Source organism: Uranotaenia lowii, chromosome 3 (genome assembly GCF_029784155.1).
Source record: "Uranotaenia lowii strain MFRU-FL chromosome 3, ASM2978415v1, whole genome shotgun sequence".
NCBI classification, from domain to species: domain Eukaryota; kingdom Metazoa; phylum Arthropoda; class Insecta; order Diptera; family Culicidae; genus Uranotaenia; species Uranotaenia lowii.
In genome coordinates this window covers 15,881,959-15,898,468 of record NC_073693.1, presented here as the reverse complement: position 1 = coordinate 15,898,468, position 16,510 = coordinate 15,881,959, and the positions used below count along the sequence as shown (strand labels likewise).

Genomic DNA, 16,510 nt, shown 5'->3' with positions numbered 1-16,510 from the left:
AAGTCTGAAATTCGAAATTCAAACATGTCTGATCGGTAATGAGAAGGAAAAAGATTCAATGGAGGAAAACGGAAAAAATAGTTGTAAAGAGGAAAACAAAGTTCGTGCACGTCACCAAAAACTAACCGGCATCAAGTTTTTCCAAGCTTCCATATGTGTAGATCTAATCGTGCTAGGAGTTTTTTTTCTTTCTCGAAGCTGAGTAGGTTTACGACTTTTACCGTCTGACTGACGACGGCTAAATCATCTTCTTTGCTAAAGTACTTTAGTAGCTATTAAAATGAATACGCACGCATTCGGATTCGGGTTTTAAGTCTCGAGTAATTGGGAGCAAATCTCTTTCTCTCTAACTAGGTTTACATGTTTTCTTCACCTTCACCTCAAACTCAAAAGGCTTAGAAGGATTACCTGTCTGTCTTCTGTTTTCTTGTTTCGTCGGGTGACTGTTTTTGATGCCAGCCGAGTTGACTTATCAAATGAAATGAAATCTGATTTTTTCTGGACCTGTTTTCATGCATAGATTTTTGAGGGATTATGTTTTTTTTTGGTTGAGCAGTGCTTGGGATTCTTAGGTTTGTTTTTTTTCTGTCTGAGGAGCTCCAGTCTCCAGGAATGACTGAACGAGGAACAAGGTTAGGTACTTGGCAAGTTTTAATTTGTTTTGTGCCCGGCTCATTACAGCACGTGAAGATTTTCACAGCTTTTCGATTTGGTGATGTCGGTGAGGCAAATTTTGTGCAGGATCTCCTTGGCGATGTGCAGCGACATCTGGGTGCGGGAGTTTCGAAGATTGGTGGCACTCGCCCTCTTCTCGCGCTGTTCCTTTAGCCGGATCTGGAAAAAAGTTAAAAGTGGATTTTATTTTCGGGCTACAGAAAAGCTGCTTTCAAGTTCCTAAGCATGTGTCGGAATTCCGAACCAGTCGACGACATAAGGAGGTCCCTTCAGAGGCAGCAATGGCCCGATTATAGCTAACAAATGGAGCAAGTTTCCTTCCCAGGGGGGCGAGAAAAAAATGTGGAAACGGTCCAAGAAACGACGAGAGACCCCCAAGCCTCCAAACTCCAAACTAGTTGGGTGTTCTCTGTTGGGGTAGTAGCATTAGAGTCAAAAGCTCTGTCGTTAAACCGATTTAGTTCAGCTCCCCTGCCCCTCAACATCCAACATACCAAACGACAACTGCATACATTCAGGCGAAAAAATATGTTCAACTATATAGTTAAAAGTAGTTAGTATATGCGGCATCTCACCTGTTTCAGTACACCCACCAGCAGTTCGTCGACGTTGTGCTGAATTCCGCTGGACGTTTCGATGAATTTCGCCTCTCGCGATGTTGCTAACTGTTTGCCTTCTGCAATTGACACACATAGATTGGGTTGTCGGTTTCCAGTTGTTGTTGTTGTTTGTTTCGATCCGCGATCCATGTGTGTTTGTCGATGTCGATTGGGGCGGGAAGCAAACGAAAAACCGCATAAAACGGGAATTAGATGATGGGTTCGAGTTCAATGTGAAACGAGAGACAGAGAGGGTTGCTTTCGGGAATGCAAATATCTGGGAGCTAAATGTTCCGGTGCCAGTGCCAGTCAGTGTCAGGGTCCAGGCCAAAGGCAGCAACAGCAACGAATTTACTTCTACGGGCCAGTTTGATTGACACCTTTTTCTGTGACTGGGATACCGAATGAAATTGATACATCGCTAGCAAGCAACAGCTCCGTTAGGTCACGATTCCCGTTTGGGTAATTTTATTCGAATGTCCCTCCTCAAGTTAAAACTAGATCAAGCAACTGAAAACCATCCAGACATCTTCAAATTCCAGACAGTTCAAATGTTATGCAATAATCACCTAAACAGCAGAACTTAGACATTCCAAACTGTCAGATGCTCGTTAAAAGAGCAGTAAAAATCATTAAGGCTTTTAGAAAAAATGGAAATTTTGATGCTTGTAAACCAATCGATAAGGTTAAAAATACACTACATTTTTAATTCAGCATTCTCTAATAAAAAAAAAACAATAACCTCTGTTGGAATTAGAGAATGCAAAAAAAATTGCTAAATTGACAAAATTGACAAAATTGACAAAATTGACAAAAGTTGACTAAATTGACAAGATTGACAAAATTGAAAAAAATGAAAAAATTGACAAAATTAGCAAAATTGACAAAATAGACAAAAAAGACAAAATTGACAAAATTGACAAAATTGACAAAATTGACAAAATTGACAAATATGACTAAAATGTCAAAAATGACAAAAAAGACAAAAATGACAAAAATGACAAAAATGACAAAAATGACAAAAATGACAAAAATGACAAAAATGACAAAAATGACAAAAATGACAAAAATTACAAAAATGACAAAAATGACAAAAATGACAAAAATGACAAAAATGTCAAAAATGTCAAAAATGTCAAAAATGACAAAAATGACAAAAATGACAAAAATGACAAAAATGACAAAAATGACAAAAATTTTCATTTTTGTCATTTTTGTCATTTTTGTCATTTTTGTTATTTTTGTCATTTTTGTCATTTTTGTCATTTTTGTCATTTTTTTCCTTTTTCCATTTTTGTCATTTTTGTAATTTTTTTCCTTTTTTTTCTTTTTTTCATTTTTGTCATTTTTGTCATTTTTGTCATTTTTGTCATTTTTGTCATTTTTGTCATTTTTGTCATTTTTGTCATTTTTGTCATTTTTGTCATTTTTGTCATTTTTGTCATTTTTGTCATTTTTGTCATTTTTGTCATTTTTATCATTTTTGTCATTCTTGTCATTTTTGTCATTTTTGTCATTTTTGTCATTTTTGTCATTTTTGTCATTTTTGTCATTTTTGTCATTTTTGTCATTTTTGTCATTTTTGTCATTTTTGTCATTTTTGTCATTTTTGTCATTTTTGTCATTTTTGTCATTTATGTCATTTTTGTCATTTTTGTCATTTTTGTCATTTTTGCCATTTTTGTCATTTTTGTCATTTTTGTCATTTTTGTCATTTTTGTCATTTTTGTCATTTTTGTCATTTTTGTCATTTTTGTCATTTTTGTCATTTTTGTCATTTTTGTCATTTTTGTCATTTTTGTCATTTTTGTCATTTTTGTCATTTTTGTCATTTTTGTCATTTTTGTCATTTTTGTCATTTTTGTCATTTTTGTCATTTTTGTCATTTTTGTCATTTTTGTCATTTTTGTCATTTTTGTCATTTTTGTCATTTTTGTCATTTTTGTCATTTTTGTCATTTTTGTCATTTTTGTCATTTTTGTCATTTTTGTCATTTTTGTCATTTTTGTCATTTTTGTCATTTTTGTCATTTTTGTCATTTTTGTCATTTTTGTCATTTTTGTCATTTTTGTCATTTTTGTCATTTTTGTCATTTTTGTCATTTTTGTCATTTTTGTCATTTTTGTCATTTTTGTCATTTTTGTCATTTTTGTCATTTTTGTCATTTTTGTCATTTTTGTCATTTTTGTCATTTTTGTCATTTTTGTCATTTTTGTCATTTTTGTCATTTTTGTCATTTTTGTCATTTTTGTCATTTTTGTCATTTTTGTCATTTTTGTCATTTTTGTCATTTTTGTCATTTTTGTCATTTTTGTCATTTTTGTCATTTTTGTCATTTTTGTCATTTTTGTCATTTTTGTCATTTTTGTCATTTTTGTCATTTTTGTCATTTTTGTCATTTTTGTCATTTTTGTCATTTTTGTCATTTTTGTCATTTTTGTCATTTTTGTCATTTTTGTCATTTTTGTCATTTTTGTCATTTTTGTCATTTTTGTCATTTTTGTCATTTTTGTCATTTTTGTCATTTTTGTCATTTTTGTCATTTTTGTCATTTTTGTCATTTTTGTCATTTTTGTCATTTTTGTCATTTTTGTCATTTTTGTCATTTTTGTCATTTTTGTCATTTTTGTCATTTTTGTCATTTTTGTCATTTTTGTCATTTTTGTCATTTTTGTCATTTTTGTCATTTTTGTCATTTTTGTCATTTTTGTCATTTTTGTCATTTTTGTCATTTTTGTCATTTTTGTCATTTTTGTCATTTTTGTCATTTTTGTCATTTTTGTCATTTTTGTCATTTTTGTCATTTTTGTCATTTTTGTCATTTTTGTCATTTTTGTCATTTTTGTCATTTTTGTCATTTTTGTCATTTTTGTCATTTTTGTCATTTTTGTCATTTTTGTCATTTTTGTCATTTTTGTCATTTTTGTCATTTTTGTCATTTTTGTCATTTTTGTCATTTTTGTCATTTTTGTCATTTTTGTCATTTTTGTCATTTTTGTCATTTTTGTCATTTTTGTCATTTTTGTCATTTTTGTCATTTTTGTCATTTTTGTCATTTTTGTCATTTTTGTCATTTTTGTCATTTTTGTCATTTTTGTCATTTTTGTCATTTTTGTCATTTTTGTCATTTTTGTCATTTTTGTCATTTTTGTCATTTTTGTCATTTTTGTCATTTTTGTCATTTTTGTCATTTTTGTCATTTTTGTCATTTTTGTCATTTTTGTCATTTTTGTCATTTTTGTCATTTTTGTCATTTTTGTCATTTTTGTCATTTTTGTCATTTTTGTCATTTTTGTCATTTTTGTCATTTTTGTCATTTTTGTCATTTTTGTCATTTTTGTCATTTTTGTCATTTTTGTCAATTTTGTCATTTTTGTCATTTTTGTCATTTTTGTCATTTTTGTCATTTTTGTAATTTTTATCGTTTTTATAATTTTTTCATTTCTTTTTTGTCATTTTTTTTTTTGAGTTGTCATTTTATTGTATTTACTGTGAAAAACTTTTTTTCCCATTTTAGTTATTTTTTGTGGAATTCCAAAATATATCTCATCAAATTCAACATGAATATCAGCATTCCAAACATATTTAAATTTAAAAAATATTATACGAGCTATCAAACAAAGTTATACATTTCAAGCATGGACTTTCCTTACTCTTCCGTATAACGTTCTTACGTTGTTTTTCGGAAAAATCTCAAAATTCGCTCATTCCAAAGCAACAAGTTTTAAAATTTCAATAATCACTCTTTAAAAAAATTCCCTTAGCCTTAAACTGTCTTTTTCTGTGTGTACTGTTGTACGTAACCTCAAAATACTTTACCTATATTATGATATGAAATTTACCTTTTCCTGTTGAATTTTAATATTCATTTATAAAGCGCAAAGTTTCGATATATTTTATATCAATTTGAACAAGCTGAATAATTTACGAAACGGTAAACGAAGTTTTGAGAATAGAATTCAAATTACACGTAACACAATTTTTTTTAAATTTCATTCTAAAAATTTTCAATTATTTTGAGCTTCTATGTACGTGTTATAAATGGATATCTCATAAAAAATATTTTCATTTTTCAGTGGTATCAGATTTTTTCTTCTGTTTCATTTGATTCAATCGAAGCTAACAATTAAAATTAGAGCTTCGGCCTAGAGTCAAAAAAATATTAAGTTTATGTTTTGTAAAAATCTTTTAAGTGATTTTGAAATTCGGTGCTATTTTCAGTTCAAAATAAACATACATTATTTTTAACTTTCTCATTGTCATTAATTATCAAGTTGTTGGGAATTTCTGAGCATATCTCCCTGTGAGACCTCCCAAACTCCTCAAAATAAAACTAGTTTCCGCTTGAAGACTCTCACTCAGCACTCCCAGAATAGTAGAGGTCACTTTCAGTACCTCTGTATCTTGTAACCAAATAAAAAATATTTATTGCATTATATGTAATTATTAGTACTAATAATATGCAGGATTTTGTAAAAATGGAAAAATATAAAAATATTTCTCGATTACTTGGAATGAAATAGATATAGTCTGTTTTTTAAATGACGTAGAAGGAAAGTATTCAATTCTGTAAAAAGCTTGGCGACCTTAGTTAGCCACTGCAAAGTTAGCTAATACAGTTTTGTAATGAATTTTTATTGTGATTTGAAGGATTTTTTTTAATTCATTACAAGCATCTCTTGAACAATTTATTTTTGTCAGATTAATCCAGCGCTTAGAATAATGATAATTCATTTAAAATTTTCATAATGTATCATGAAATGACAAGAAATAGGTGCTTGTATAGAAGAAAAAGGTATGGGAAGGAGTTGGAATGTTAGAAGTGAAATAATTCCCCAAAAGTAGTATGAACTTCCTCTAAGGATGTCACGGTCACACGATGAAGACACAAGTAATTGACAAATGACAAGTCAATCTTATATTTATGCAGAAGCCCCCGGAAAAGATGTTTAGTAAATAATAGGCTTACTAATTTGCCCGAAGTAGGTTACTTTCAAAGTAACAGTTTTACTTAAAATTATGAATACCAAGCACGGATTTGTTTGCCACTTATTCGAAACAAGTTTAACTTCTCAAGCTAGCAGAGGAGCATAGGGAGGGACGTGATCTGCCTTCCAAAATGGGCTTATAAACTTCGGTACCCATATTTCTAGCAGGCCTCTCTCGCTCGGGACCTGTCAGAAGAATTTGGGTCGCGTGCCTGCTGGACCCACCTGGACCCACCTGAACTAAATAAAATTGTTGATAGTACAAGATCGGGAACTGTTTTGCTTCTTACCTGCGGTATTGATCACCCGGGACCGGGCCAGATCGGACTTGTTTGCCGCGATGATGACGGCCTTCTCCTTGGTGTACTTTTCGGACCACAGATAGTTGAGGATTTCCTCGGCCACGCGGAACGAGTTCCGATCCACGATCGAATAGACAACGACGCAGGCATGGGGTTCGTAGGTTGATAACGAGTTTTCCACCTGGCAAGTAGATAGAAAGAGTAAGAGCAGAAGGGCAGCAATCAGCGTTGAGTGCGTTCGAGATTGTCCATTCAGTCCATTTCGGGGGAGGACAGGAATGACAAGTTTTTCGCTGGCAGAGGGCCGGTTAGTACCGTTTCAGATGGATGGAACTCTCGGGAAAAATGGGGCCAAATGAAGTGGAAAGTGGATTGGGGTCTGGATGAGTGATGACCGGTTTCTAGAAAAAGGTCGAATGCCTTGATTTTCCGGACCTGGCGCTTTCTCCTGGCCACGATGATAGTAAATCTGCCTAATGCAATGGCATTCGACCTAAGAGGATCATAGCATGTGTATTAAAATTTATCGCATCATTAATTTGAACCTTGGATTAAGTTGAAATGGATTCAGATATCTGTAGATCCTAGTTAAATAGGAAACAGAGTTCAACACTTAAGCTGAGAGTAACAAAAAAAAGAAAAAAAAAACCCAAAAACCATTAAATAAACAAAAATTAACAATAATTTAAACAAATTTACAAAAATTTACAAAACTTTACAAAAATAGACAAAAAGTAATTTAAAAATAACAAAAATTTACAATAATTTCCAAAAATTAACAAAAACTTACAAAAGTGTACATAAATTTACAAAAACAAACAACAATAAACAAAATTTAAACCCTTTACAAAAATTTACAACAATTTCCCAAAATCTACAAAAATTTACAAAAATTCACAAAAATTCACAAAAATTTACAAAAATGTACAACAATATACAAAAATTTACAAAAATTTAATAAATTTACAAAAATTTACAAAAATTTACAAAAATTTAAAAAAATTTACAAAAATTTACAAAAATTTACAAAATTTACAAAATTTACAAAATTTACAAAATTTACAAAATTTACAAAATTTACAAAATTTACAAAATTCACAAAATTTACAAAATTTACAAAATTTACAAAATTTACAAAATTTACAAAATTTACAAAATTGACAAAATTTACAAAATTTACAAAATTTACAAAATTTACAAAATTTACAAAATTTACAAAATTTACAAAATTTACAAAATTTACAAAATTTACAAAATTTACAAAATTTACAAAATTTACAAAATTTACAAAATTTACAAAATTTACAAAATTTACAAAATTTACAAAATTTACAAAATTTACAAAATTTACAAAATTTACAAAATTTACAAAATTTACAAAATTTACAAAATTTACAAAATTTACAAAATTTACAAAATTTACAAAATTTACAAAATTTACAAAATTTACAAAATTTACAAAATTTACAAAATTTACAAAATTTACAAAATTTACAAAGTTTACAAAATTTACAAAATTTACAAAATTTACAAATTTTACAAAATTTACAAAATTTACAAAATTTACAAAATTAACAAAATTTATAAAATTTTCAAAATTTACAAAATTTACAAAATTTACAAAATTTACAAAATTTACAAAATTTACAAAAATTTACAAAAAATTACAAAATTTAACAATAATTTACAAAAAATTACAAAAATTTACGAAAATTTACAAAAATTTACAAAAATTTACAAAAATTTATAAAAATCTACAAATATTTACAAAAATTTACAAAAATTTACAAAAATTTACAGAAATTTACAAAAATTTAAAGAAATTTACAAAAATTTTCAACAATTCACCAAAATTTAGAAAAAAAATAAACAAATTTACAAAAAATTTCGAAAATGTACAAAAATTTACAAAAAATTACAAAAATTTACAAAAATTTACAAAAATTTACAAAAATTTACAAAAATTTACAAAAATTTACAAAAATTTACAAAAATTTACAAAAATTTATAAAAATTTACAAATTTACAAAAATTTACAAAAATTTACAAAAATGTACAAATATTTACAAAAATTTACAAAAATTTACAAAAATTTACAAAAATTTACAAAAATTTACAAAAATTTACAGAATTTACGAAAATTTACAAAAATTTATAAAAATTTACAAAAATTTACAAAAATTTTCAAAAATTTACAAAAACTTACAAAAATTTACAAAAATTTACAAAATTACAAAAAATTACAAAAAATTACAAAAATTAACAAAACTTACAAAACTTACAAAACTTACAAAAATTACAAAACTTAAAAAATTTACAAAATTTACAAAATTTACAAAATTTACAAAATTTACAAAATTTACAAAATTTACAAAATTTACAAAATTTACAAAATTTACAAAATTGACAAAATTTACAAAATCTACAAAATTTACAAAAAGTCGAACAAAATTACAAAAATTTATAAAAATTAAATATCCCTTCAGCTTAGCTTAACTTACAAATCTTGAAAAATTAACAGAAAACTTTTAAATTCGCAAAAAAAGGTTAGATTTAAAATTCAGGTTTAGAATCGGGATCATGATTCTATATTTACAACTACACAATATTAATTATATTTAATTATATTTGAATATTATATTGAATTCTATAACTAAATTTCAATTCTTTAACTTAATATTTTTTCCTTATCTGTGTAACACAAATTTGAAATTCGGAATAAGATATCAGCTACCGAATTTGAGTTGAGAATCTAAATTCATACAATCCGATCTAAAATCGCAAGCATCCAATCTTCATTAGAAACATTTTAAGCCAAGATACGAATCATCTAAAATTTGAATAAAATTTCAGATTTGAAAAACACCTAATTCTAGTGTTTGATCGGAAAAAACTGTTAAATTTAGGAAATTATTAAAAAAGTTATAAATAAGAAACTGGTAAGTAAACTTGAAATTCTTTCAGTTGCTAACACGAATGTCGTTGAGTTAAACAATGCGGTTTTGAAACATCACTCAAAATATAAAATTGATATTCTGTTTTGAAATTAATTAAAATTTATAAGAATTATATTCTTAAGAGCTTAAGAAAAGGACAATAACTGGCTAGAGAATGAAGCTTAATCTCAATAATACTGCAAAGCCACATACTCTTGCTAACATGCTTAATACAATCATTTGGTATTTTTTTAAAGGTTTTAATTTAAGCTTGCCAGATTGCCCGGTTTTATCCGGATTTGCCCGAATATTTAGTACAAAATTAAGGAACGTAATTTTGTTGAAATAAGTTCGGATTTATGGAAGCCTACAATTTAAAATCTCCTGATGTGTTGTGATGTGATGTGATAGGTTAAAAATAGAATGATTCAAGTGGTTTGCTTCTTGTTTATTATTTTATAATTTCAGGGTTGTTTTCCAAATTTGTTCATATGTTGCCCGGTTTTTGGGTTGAAATTTCGAAATCAATTGCATCTAAAAGCAAAAAACAATCACCTGTCATCTGTTATAATTTTGAACACTAATCTTTACACTCATCATCGAAAAAAAATCCTAATTCTATTATTATCATTTCTGTTATTTAAACGATTTTCAAAAATCATGTCAAAGTTTTGATTTATGTGCAATTTTAATTACAACACTTAAAAAAATATGTTGAATTGTAAAACATAACTTGAATATAAACGGAAATATCTGAAATTATAGAATTTCATATACATTTAATCAACTTTTCACAAGAATGGCTGTATATCTGGCAGCACTGCGTGTAGCAATCCATTTTTTCATCCGTGAAGTCAAATAGAAGTGTTTTTACTCTGCAAAGACATTCGGAGGCACTTCAATCAATAAATGCGCACTTTGCCCCAAACGAAATGGAAATTATACTTTAGAAAGCCTTCCAAAATTTAACGATCAAGACGTACATATATTAACTATTGGTTTAAGAGTTCCTGTTTATATACTTCAGGTAAACAACAGTCCCCTTTTCAAAACTTTTGTCGAATTTACTGGATTGCATTCGTCATGTACGAGTTATAAAAGAAACTTCTTATCGTGTGCGTCTTACCCCCAGTTCCCTCATAACTTTTTTTTCCAAATAATTTTCCAATTAGGAAAGTTACGACAATAGACCTTTTATTGAAAAAAAAATTGTTGCGTATCATCACTCAGCAAACAAGATCTTCAATCAACAGAACTTTGAATGATAAGAATGGACAACATAAACGGACAATAATCTCTAAAAGCATTGCCAACATTTGTTCAAATGATCTAGTACTTTGGACCATCTCTAGATGTTCAACAATCATCTCACATACAATACCAGTTCTTCCTTTGTAATTACTCACACTGTCACCTAATTGGCCAAATTCTCCTCGTATGAACAACAAATAAACAAACCCAACAATACTCATCGGTACACAAACATTCCGGCAAACGGGCCTAAGCATTATTCCGGGCATTTCTCGGCTGCCACTTACTTCCTTCCTTTCTATACCATTTAATCACTTCGAGAGGCTCAATTTTCCAATCAACGTTAAGAGCTGCCCACCCCGGAGAAGTCGAGTGGATTTCGGTATTGTGTCGATTGAGCTTTCTCTGTTTTCCCACAAACAGTAAGAATACACTTGCCCACTGTATGATGTAAATCGACACTCGCCCCCCACATACGGAATTTTACCACCCCCTTCACTCATTGTTTATGTTTTGTTGCAACAGCAGTGATACAAATCGTAAATATTAGAAACCTCCTACGCACAGGAAAATGATGTAAAGATTCGATAAGAAATGACCTATAAGATAAGGTTGGAGCGTGTCACCTTGAGCCACAAGACACATGGCAGGCTTTCTGTCTCAATGTCCGTGTCGGGTGGATTGTTTGGAAATATTTATGCAGGTTTGGACAAATGTTTTGAGCCCACTTCCTGATTGCGAGGTAAAGCGGATAGGATTTATTCCACATTTCCATTTCAAATAGGCCCTGTTACGCGTATTAAGGATTTGTCGCTGTTAGCTGAGCTTTGGACGCGGGACTGCTGACTGGCATTTTTGGTACTTTTGATATCCATTGGCGTGGTTTTGTACAGGAATGCTTCTACTCATAGAATCTTAGACCCTAAGAAAAATAACTTATAGAAAAAAATTACTCAAGAGTGCGAGTGAGTAAAATTTTCGTAGTAGCTGGTTCTCATAAGCAAAGGTATCAATAAGCTCAAAAATGTTTGTGTGAACTTCGAAAGACTTGATTAGCTATAATAGTGTCGTATCATAAATGGAAGTCTTCATTTATTGCAACAAGTAGACGTTCTCATCCGCAGTTACTCGAAAGCGAAAGATCTAACAGTTTGTGCTTATTTTTAAGCACGTTTCGGGCTATTTTATCTTAAAACCAGGCAAAATCGAAGCATTTGATATTCAAATTTTCAACCCTAAATCCCGACACTATCCGGACAAATAAGGTCAAAACCCAGGAACTATTCAACAAAAATCTAAAAAAAAAATTATTTCAAATATTTGTTCTTCATTAAAACACATCAGCAGGATTGAAATCGTTTATTAGGCTTTCATAAAAAATTGTTGATAAAAGTTTTTCAAAAAATTTTGATTTTTGGACGCAAAAATAAATAATTATAATAACTCAATTTCAGTTATTTGTATGATTTATTGTAGGCTTGCCAGATACTTTCAGAAAAAAGCGGAATATTTTACCAAAAAAGCGGGACACAGCCGGAAAAAGCGAGACGTTTGAGAAATTATTAAAAAGCTTAATTATTAGTGTGAGTCAGTGAACTTTGTAAAAAATTTTCTAACAAAAAAGCGGTATATTTTTAGAAAAAAAGTGGGACGGCGGTACATTTAACAAAAAAAACGGAACATGTACCGCTTTTGCGGGACGGATGGCAACCCTAATTTATTGGGGAAAAATCTGGGTAAATCCCGGATTTTTTCAATGATATCAGAGCAACCGGGGAGAACCGGACCAGAAGCGGTCCTAGAATTCGCTTTTGGTGGGAGGGCAAGGGGCGATTTAACAAAATTACAGAAATCGACCAATAAAAAGAAAGGAATAGTGAAAATAGTTCAAAGGAAAAAAAAAGATTTGAAAGGAAGGGTACTGCACACTGTCACCTCTCGCCAATTCGATCTTATAAAACTAAACAGAGGTATTTTGAAATTTTTTAAAATTATAGAAGAAATTGAATTTTTTTTCTGCATAAACTTCTATGTGAGAAAATGTTGATAAAAAGATGATTTTCGTATATTGTGAAACGAACTGAATGAAAGTTTAACCTTTTTTTGAACAGTAACAAACTTATTATATGTAAATGATATATGAATTCATATTTTAACATTTTTAGAGAAGCATAAAATTTAAGAGTTGATTTTGAATGGCTTGGGAGTGCTGAATCCAGTATGCATTTAATTTCATGAAATGAGCTCTCGTTTCCAAGATTCAAAGCTCACATATGAAAATATGTGAAAAAATCATTTAAAAATTGGATTATTTTTAATTATTTATTGAAGAACTTTAACAAAGATGGCCATTCTTCCATTTTTGCGTTTTATTTCTTTCAGCTGACTATGAAAGGAGAAAATGACTGTATTCGAAAAAAATGCAACACTTCCATTTGTGAATAACTTTTGAACGGATAAATGAAAATTGCTTTTATTTTTAGTGAAACTATCTGGTGATGTAATGTGCAAAATTTTGTGGCGATCTGTCAAGTAGTTTTTGAGATAGCTTCTAATGAATTATTTCATTGAATTTTTAGGCAAGATCGTGAAAAATCTTTGAAAGTCCCACTGAGAGACCCCAAAACAGTTTGAAATCAACTATTCGATAAAAAATCATGTAGTAAATCGTTCTAGAAGGCCTAGAGTAAGAATGATTCCATTAAAGTAGGGGAAGTGAGAGGTTTAGTAAAGCGCCAGTAGTAAAGAAGGTCAATTTATCTCACCAATCCAAAAAAAAAAAACAGACCAAACATCGTGTCTCAATGGTAAAAAAAGCTGTATACCGATAACATAATCAAAATAAGGTGGTTGAATCGTGCGCAAAATGGTAGACCCGTTAGCGGAGTGAAATTTTGAAAAAAAATCTTAAAAGAAAATCCATATCTACTTACAAGCGGGCTACTGGGAGGTCTTCTGTCAGAAATTTTTCATTGAAGAGCCTCTCCTGAATGTTCCGAAGAAGAACGAGAAGATAAATTTTAAAAAATATATCCAGTACTAAATTTGGCTGACGATCTGAGGAAGATGCAAATCGATAAGTGGTACATAACGATTGGCACAATAAACGGCCAAATATACCACAAAATGTCTACAAAAGCGATCGTTTTCCTTCCATAGCACTTTCTAAGATTTCTGAAAATTAATACTCTGTTTTGGTTAGATTTGGAATCGTGCCATCAAGCAAAAACTGTGTTGGAGCGATAAAATGCTAGAAATTTCGTATTCTGGCAGAAGGTGTACAATCTGCTGAACTTGTCATAACTTCGATAAAATAGAAAATTTTAAGTTATTTTAAAGGCCAAGCTCCAGGAAATGAAGAGCGTCAAAAAAAATAACCTCGATTTAGCAAAGCTGTTCATAGTGTGCAATATAGATGGTGCATATAAACGCTCTCTCAAAAACTACTAAACAGATCGCTACAAAAGTATTTTTTAATTCAGAATACTTGGTGAAGTTGATTATTTACGATTTTTTTTCTAAGAAAGTTACCAACTACCTACTAAATTTATAACCATTATTTTTTAAAGCTGTTATAATTTCAATGTGTTGTGTTGACGCAGGCAAGTCAGGAAAAAAACGGGTGGAATGTCAAATTCTTACAGTTTATTATAGATGTGGTAAAAAAACTTCAAGGCTACAATGAAAAGGTGAGAATTAGGGTTAGGAGGTGACATGAAACAAGTGACATGATCGCCTAACCTCAATCCTAACACCCGGAACACCCGGACCTGATTTGTTAAAATAACTACATATAATAAAGTTATTTTTGTTTCAACTCATCGTTTCATCTGTGTCTTGCAATTAAAATTCGTCTTCGAAAAGTGAATTGCCATTCACGGGACTTACTTGAGGTTAGAACCCTCATGAGTTATAATATTTACTATTTTCCAGGTAATACTTACTTCGACGAGTATATACCGTTTGAGGGTTTTCACTATTGAACAAAATAGTTAACCCAAGAAACAATTTGGGTTTTTTAAGGCATTCCAGTCCAACTATGAGTTCAAGCTATAAAACCACGTTCGGGTATGTAAGAATCTATAAAACTCCAATACAACGCTTAGTAGCACAAAAAGGACCTTCTGCAGTAGGTTCTGTAGAGCAAATTATAAAACCTTGGCAAGCCAACTCAATTTCTTAAGTTCTGTATGAATTTAGCTTATAAAACCCATTTATCATATTATTTTCATTTACAAATAATTCTGCTCCGGAAATAGGTTTTCCGAAATAATTTTTAAAACAAATGAATCTCATTCAAATCAAATATAAAAAAAAAACAAATCAGAAAGCTAAAATTTGTTTGTCATGGATCTGTAAAGAAATTGAATATTATTTTCTCATTCTGAATTTTCGTTACTTGGTTAAAATTAACTTGCGCTTTTAAGTTTACCGCAAATCTGTAATAAAAAATTCCGAACAAATAACGGGCCTACAATAAACTGCTATTTTAAGCAATAAAAACTCGATAAAATAGATACAAAAATATATAAATTTTCTAGTAACATTAAAATGCGTACTGTTGTTGCATAAATCAAAGCGTTTACATTGCGCCTTTATTTATGCAATCTAAGCAGAAATCCTTACTATTTTCATCAATCAAGAGGTGTCCTGAAAAATCCTGATTTTAATTTTGCGTCGTCCTGATTTTTGACGAAACCACCTGGCACCCCTGGTTGGCACTTCTTTTCGCAACATTCACAGAAAAAAATAAAATATAATATGCACGCTCTTTTTTTTTAACTCAAAATTAAGTAGTTTTTGTTCAAAACAGCACTTCAGTGGCATCCCTCAACTTTGAGTTTGTCTGGGCAATAGCAAAACTAAGTTCTACTCAGGCATACTCAATACTAAGTTCGGTTGCCGAACTCGAATTTATCCTTTTTTTCGAGGGTAGCTTATTTTCAGGGAATTAAAGGATGATTAAAATTTGTTGCTGTTCCGGTACATCGCATTCCAATTACATAGCGGTGGAAAGATTTGACACTCCCGGTCAAAGAAAACTTCCGGATGTTACTTCCTACGGGAAGTAAACAACATCCGGAAGTTTCTGAACATTCCAAGCCGCTCACCGTATGGTAACAATGACGGACAGAATTTAACGCTGACACGGTGAACGTGCATTCCATTATGAAGTTCCTTCATAGTCCTCCGGTAATTGTTCCGGAACGACCAAATTTTGCGACGCGTTCGTTGGTTGCTGTTCTGGTTCGAACTGAACTCGCTAAGTGTTTTCAGTCCAACAAAGAGAGTTCAATTTTTAGTTCATAAGGTCGAACTCAGCTTTGCTCGCCGAAGGAAAAAAAAGGATCAATTTTGAGTTCGCAGTTCGAACTTCATTTTGAACCATCGCAAGGGGGAAAAAGGGTACTTAACTTTAAGTTCATATAATCGAACTATGTTTTGAACCTCGGTCGTACTTAATTTTGAGTTAAAATAAAAGAGCGTGTGTACATGGCGATAAACAATAATGAATTATTTCTAACATCCTTTAATCAGCTGTTTACTTTAAAGTTGTTAAGACTTTTCTTTTTCACAGTACAGTTTTTTAACTGATTTTACAGATCAGTTCAAATGAAATTAAGAAATCACCATACAATGAATTGACATTGTTAAATTTATTATAGTTCATTCCAGTCTTCGTTTTAAGTTCGGTTATTAAGATATTGAATGTCCACGTTTGGCAAGACAATGCTCCATTTTTGAAAAAGGTGAAACTG

The 16,510-nt window shown here is 30.4% G+C and overlaps 1 protein-coding gene across 1 annotated transcript in view; it reads right to left on the bottom strand.

Moving 5' to 3' along the window:
• Positions 1-384: 384 nt before the first annotated feature.
• LOC129756286 (uncharacterized) overlaps positions 385-16,510 on the bottom strand; it is a 64,684-nt gene continuing 48,558 nt past the window's right edge. Inside the window, exons 9-11 of the mRNA XM_055753109.1 lie at positions 6,553-6,745; positions 1,251-1,351; positions 385-834 (exon numbers count right to left, since the gene is read on the bottom strand). Coding sequence (XP_055609084.1) covers positions 676-834; positions 1,251-1,351; positions 6,553-6,745 — 453 coding nt within the window. The 3' untranslated portion in view covers positions 385-675. The remainder of the gene's footprint in view (positions 835-1,250; positions 1,352-6,552; positions 6,746-16,510) is intronic.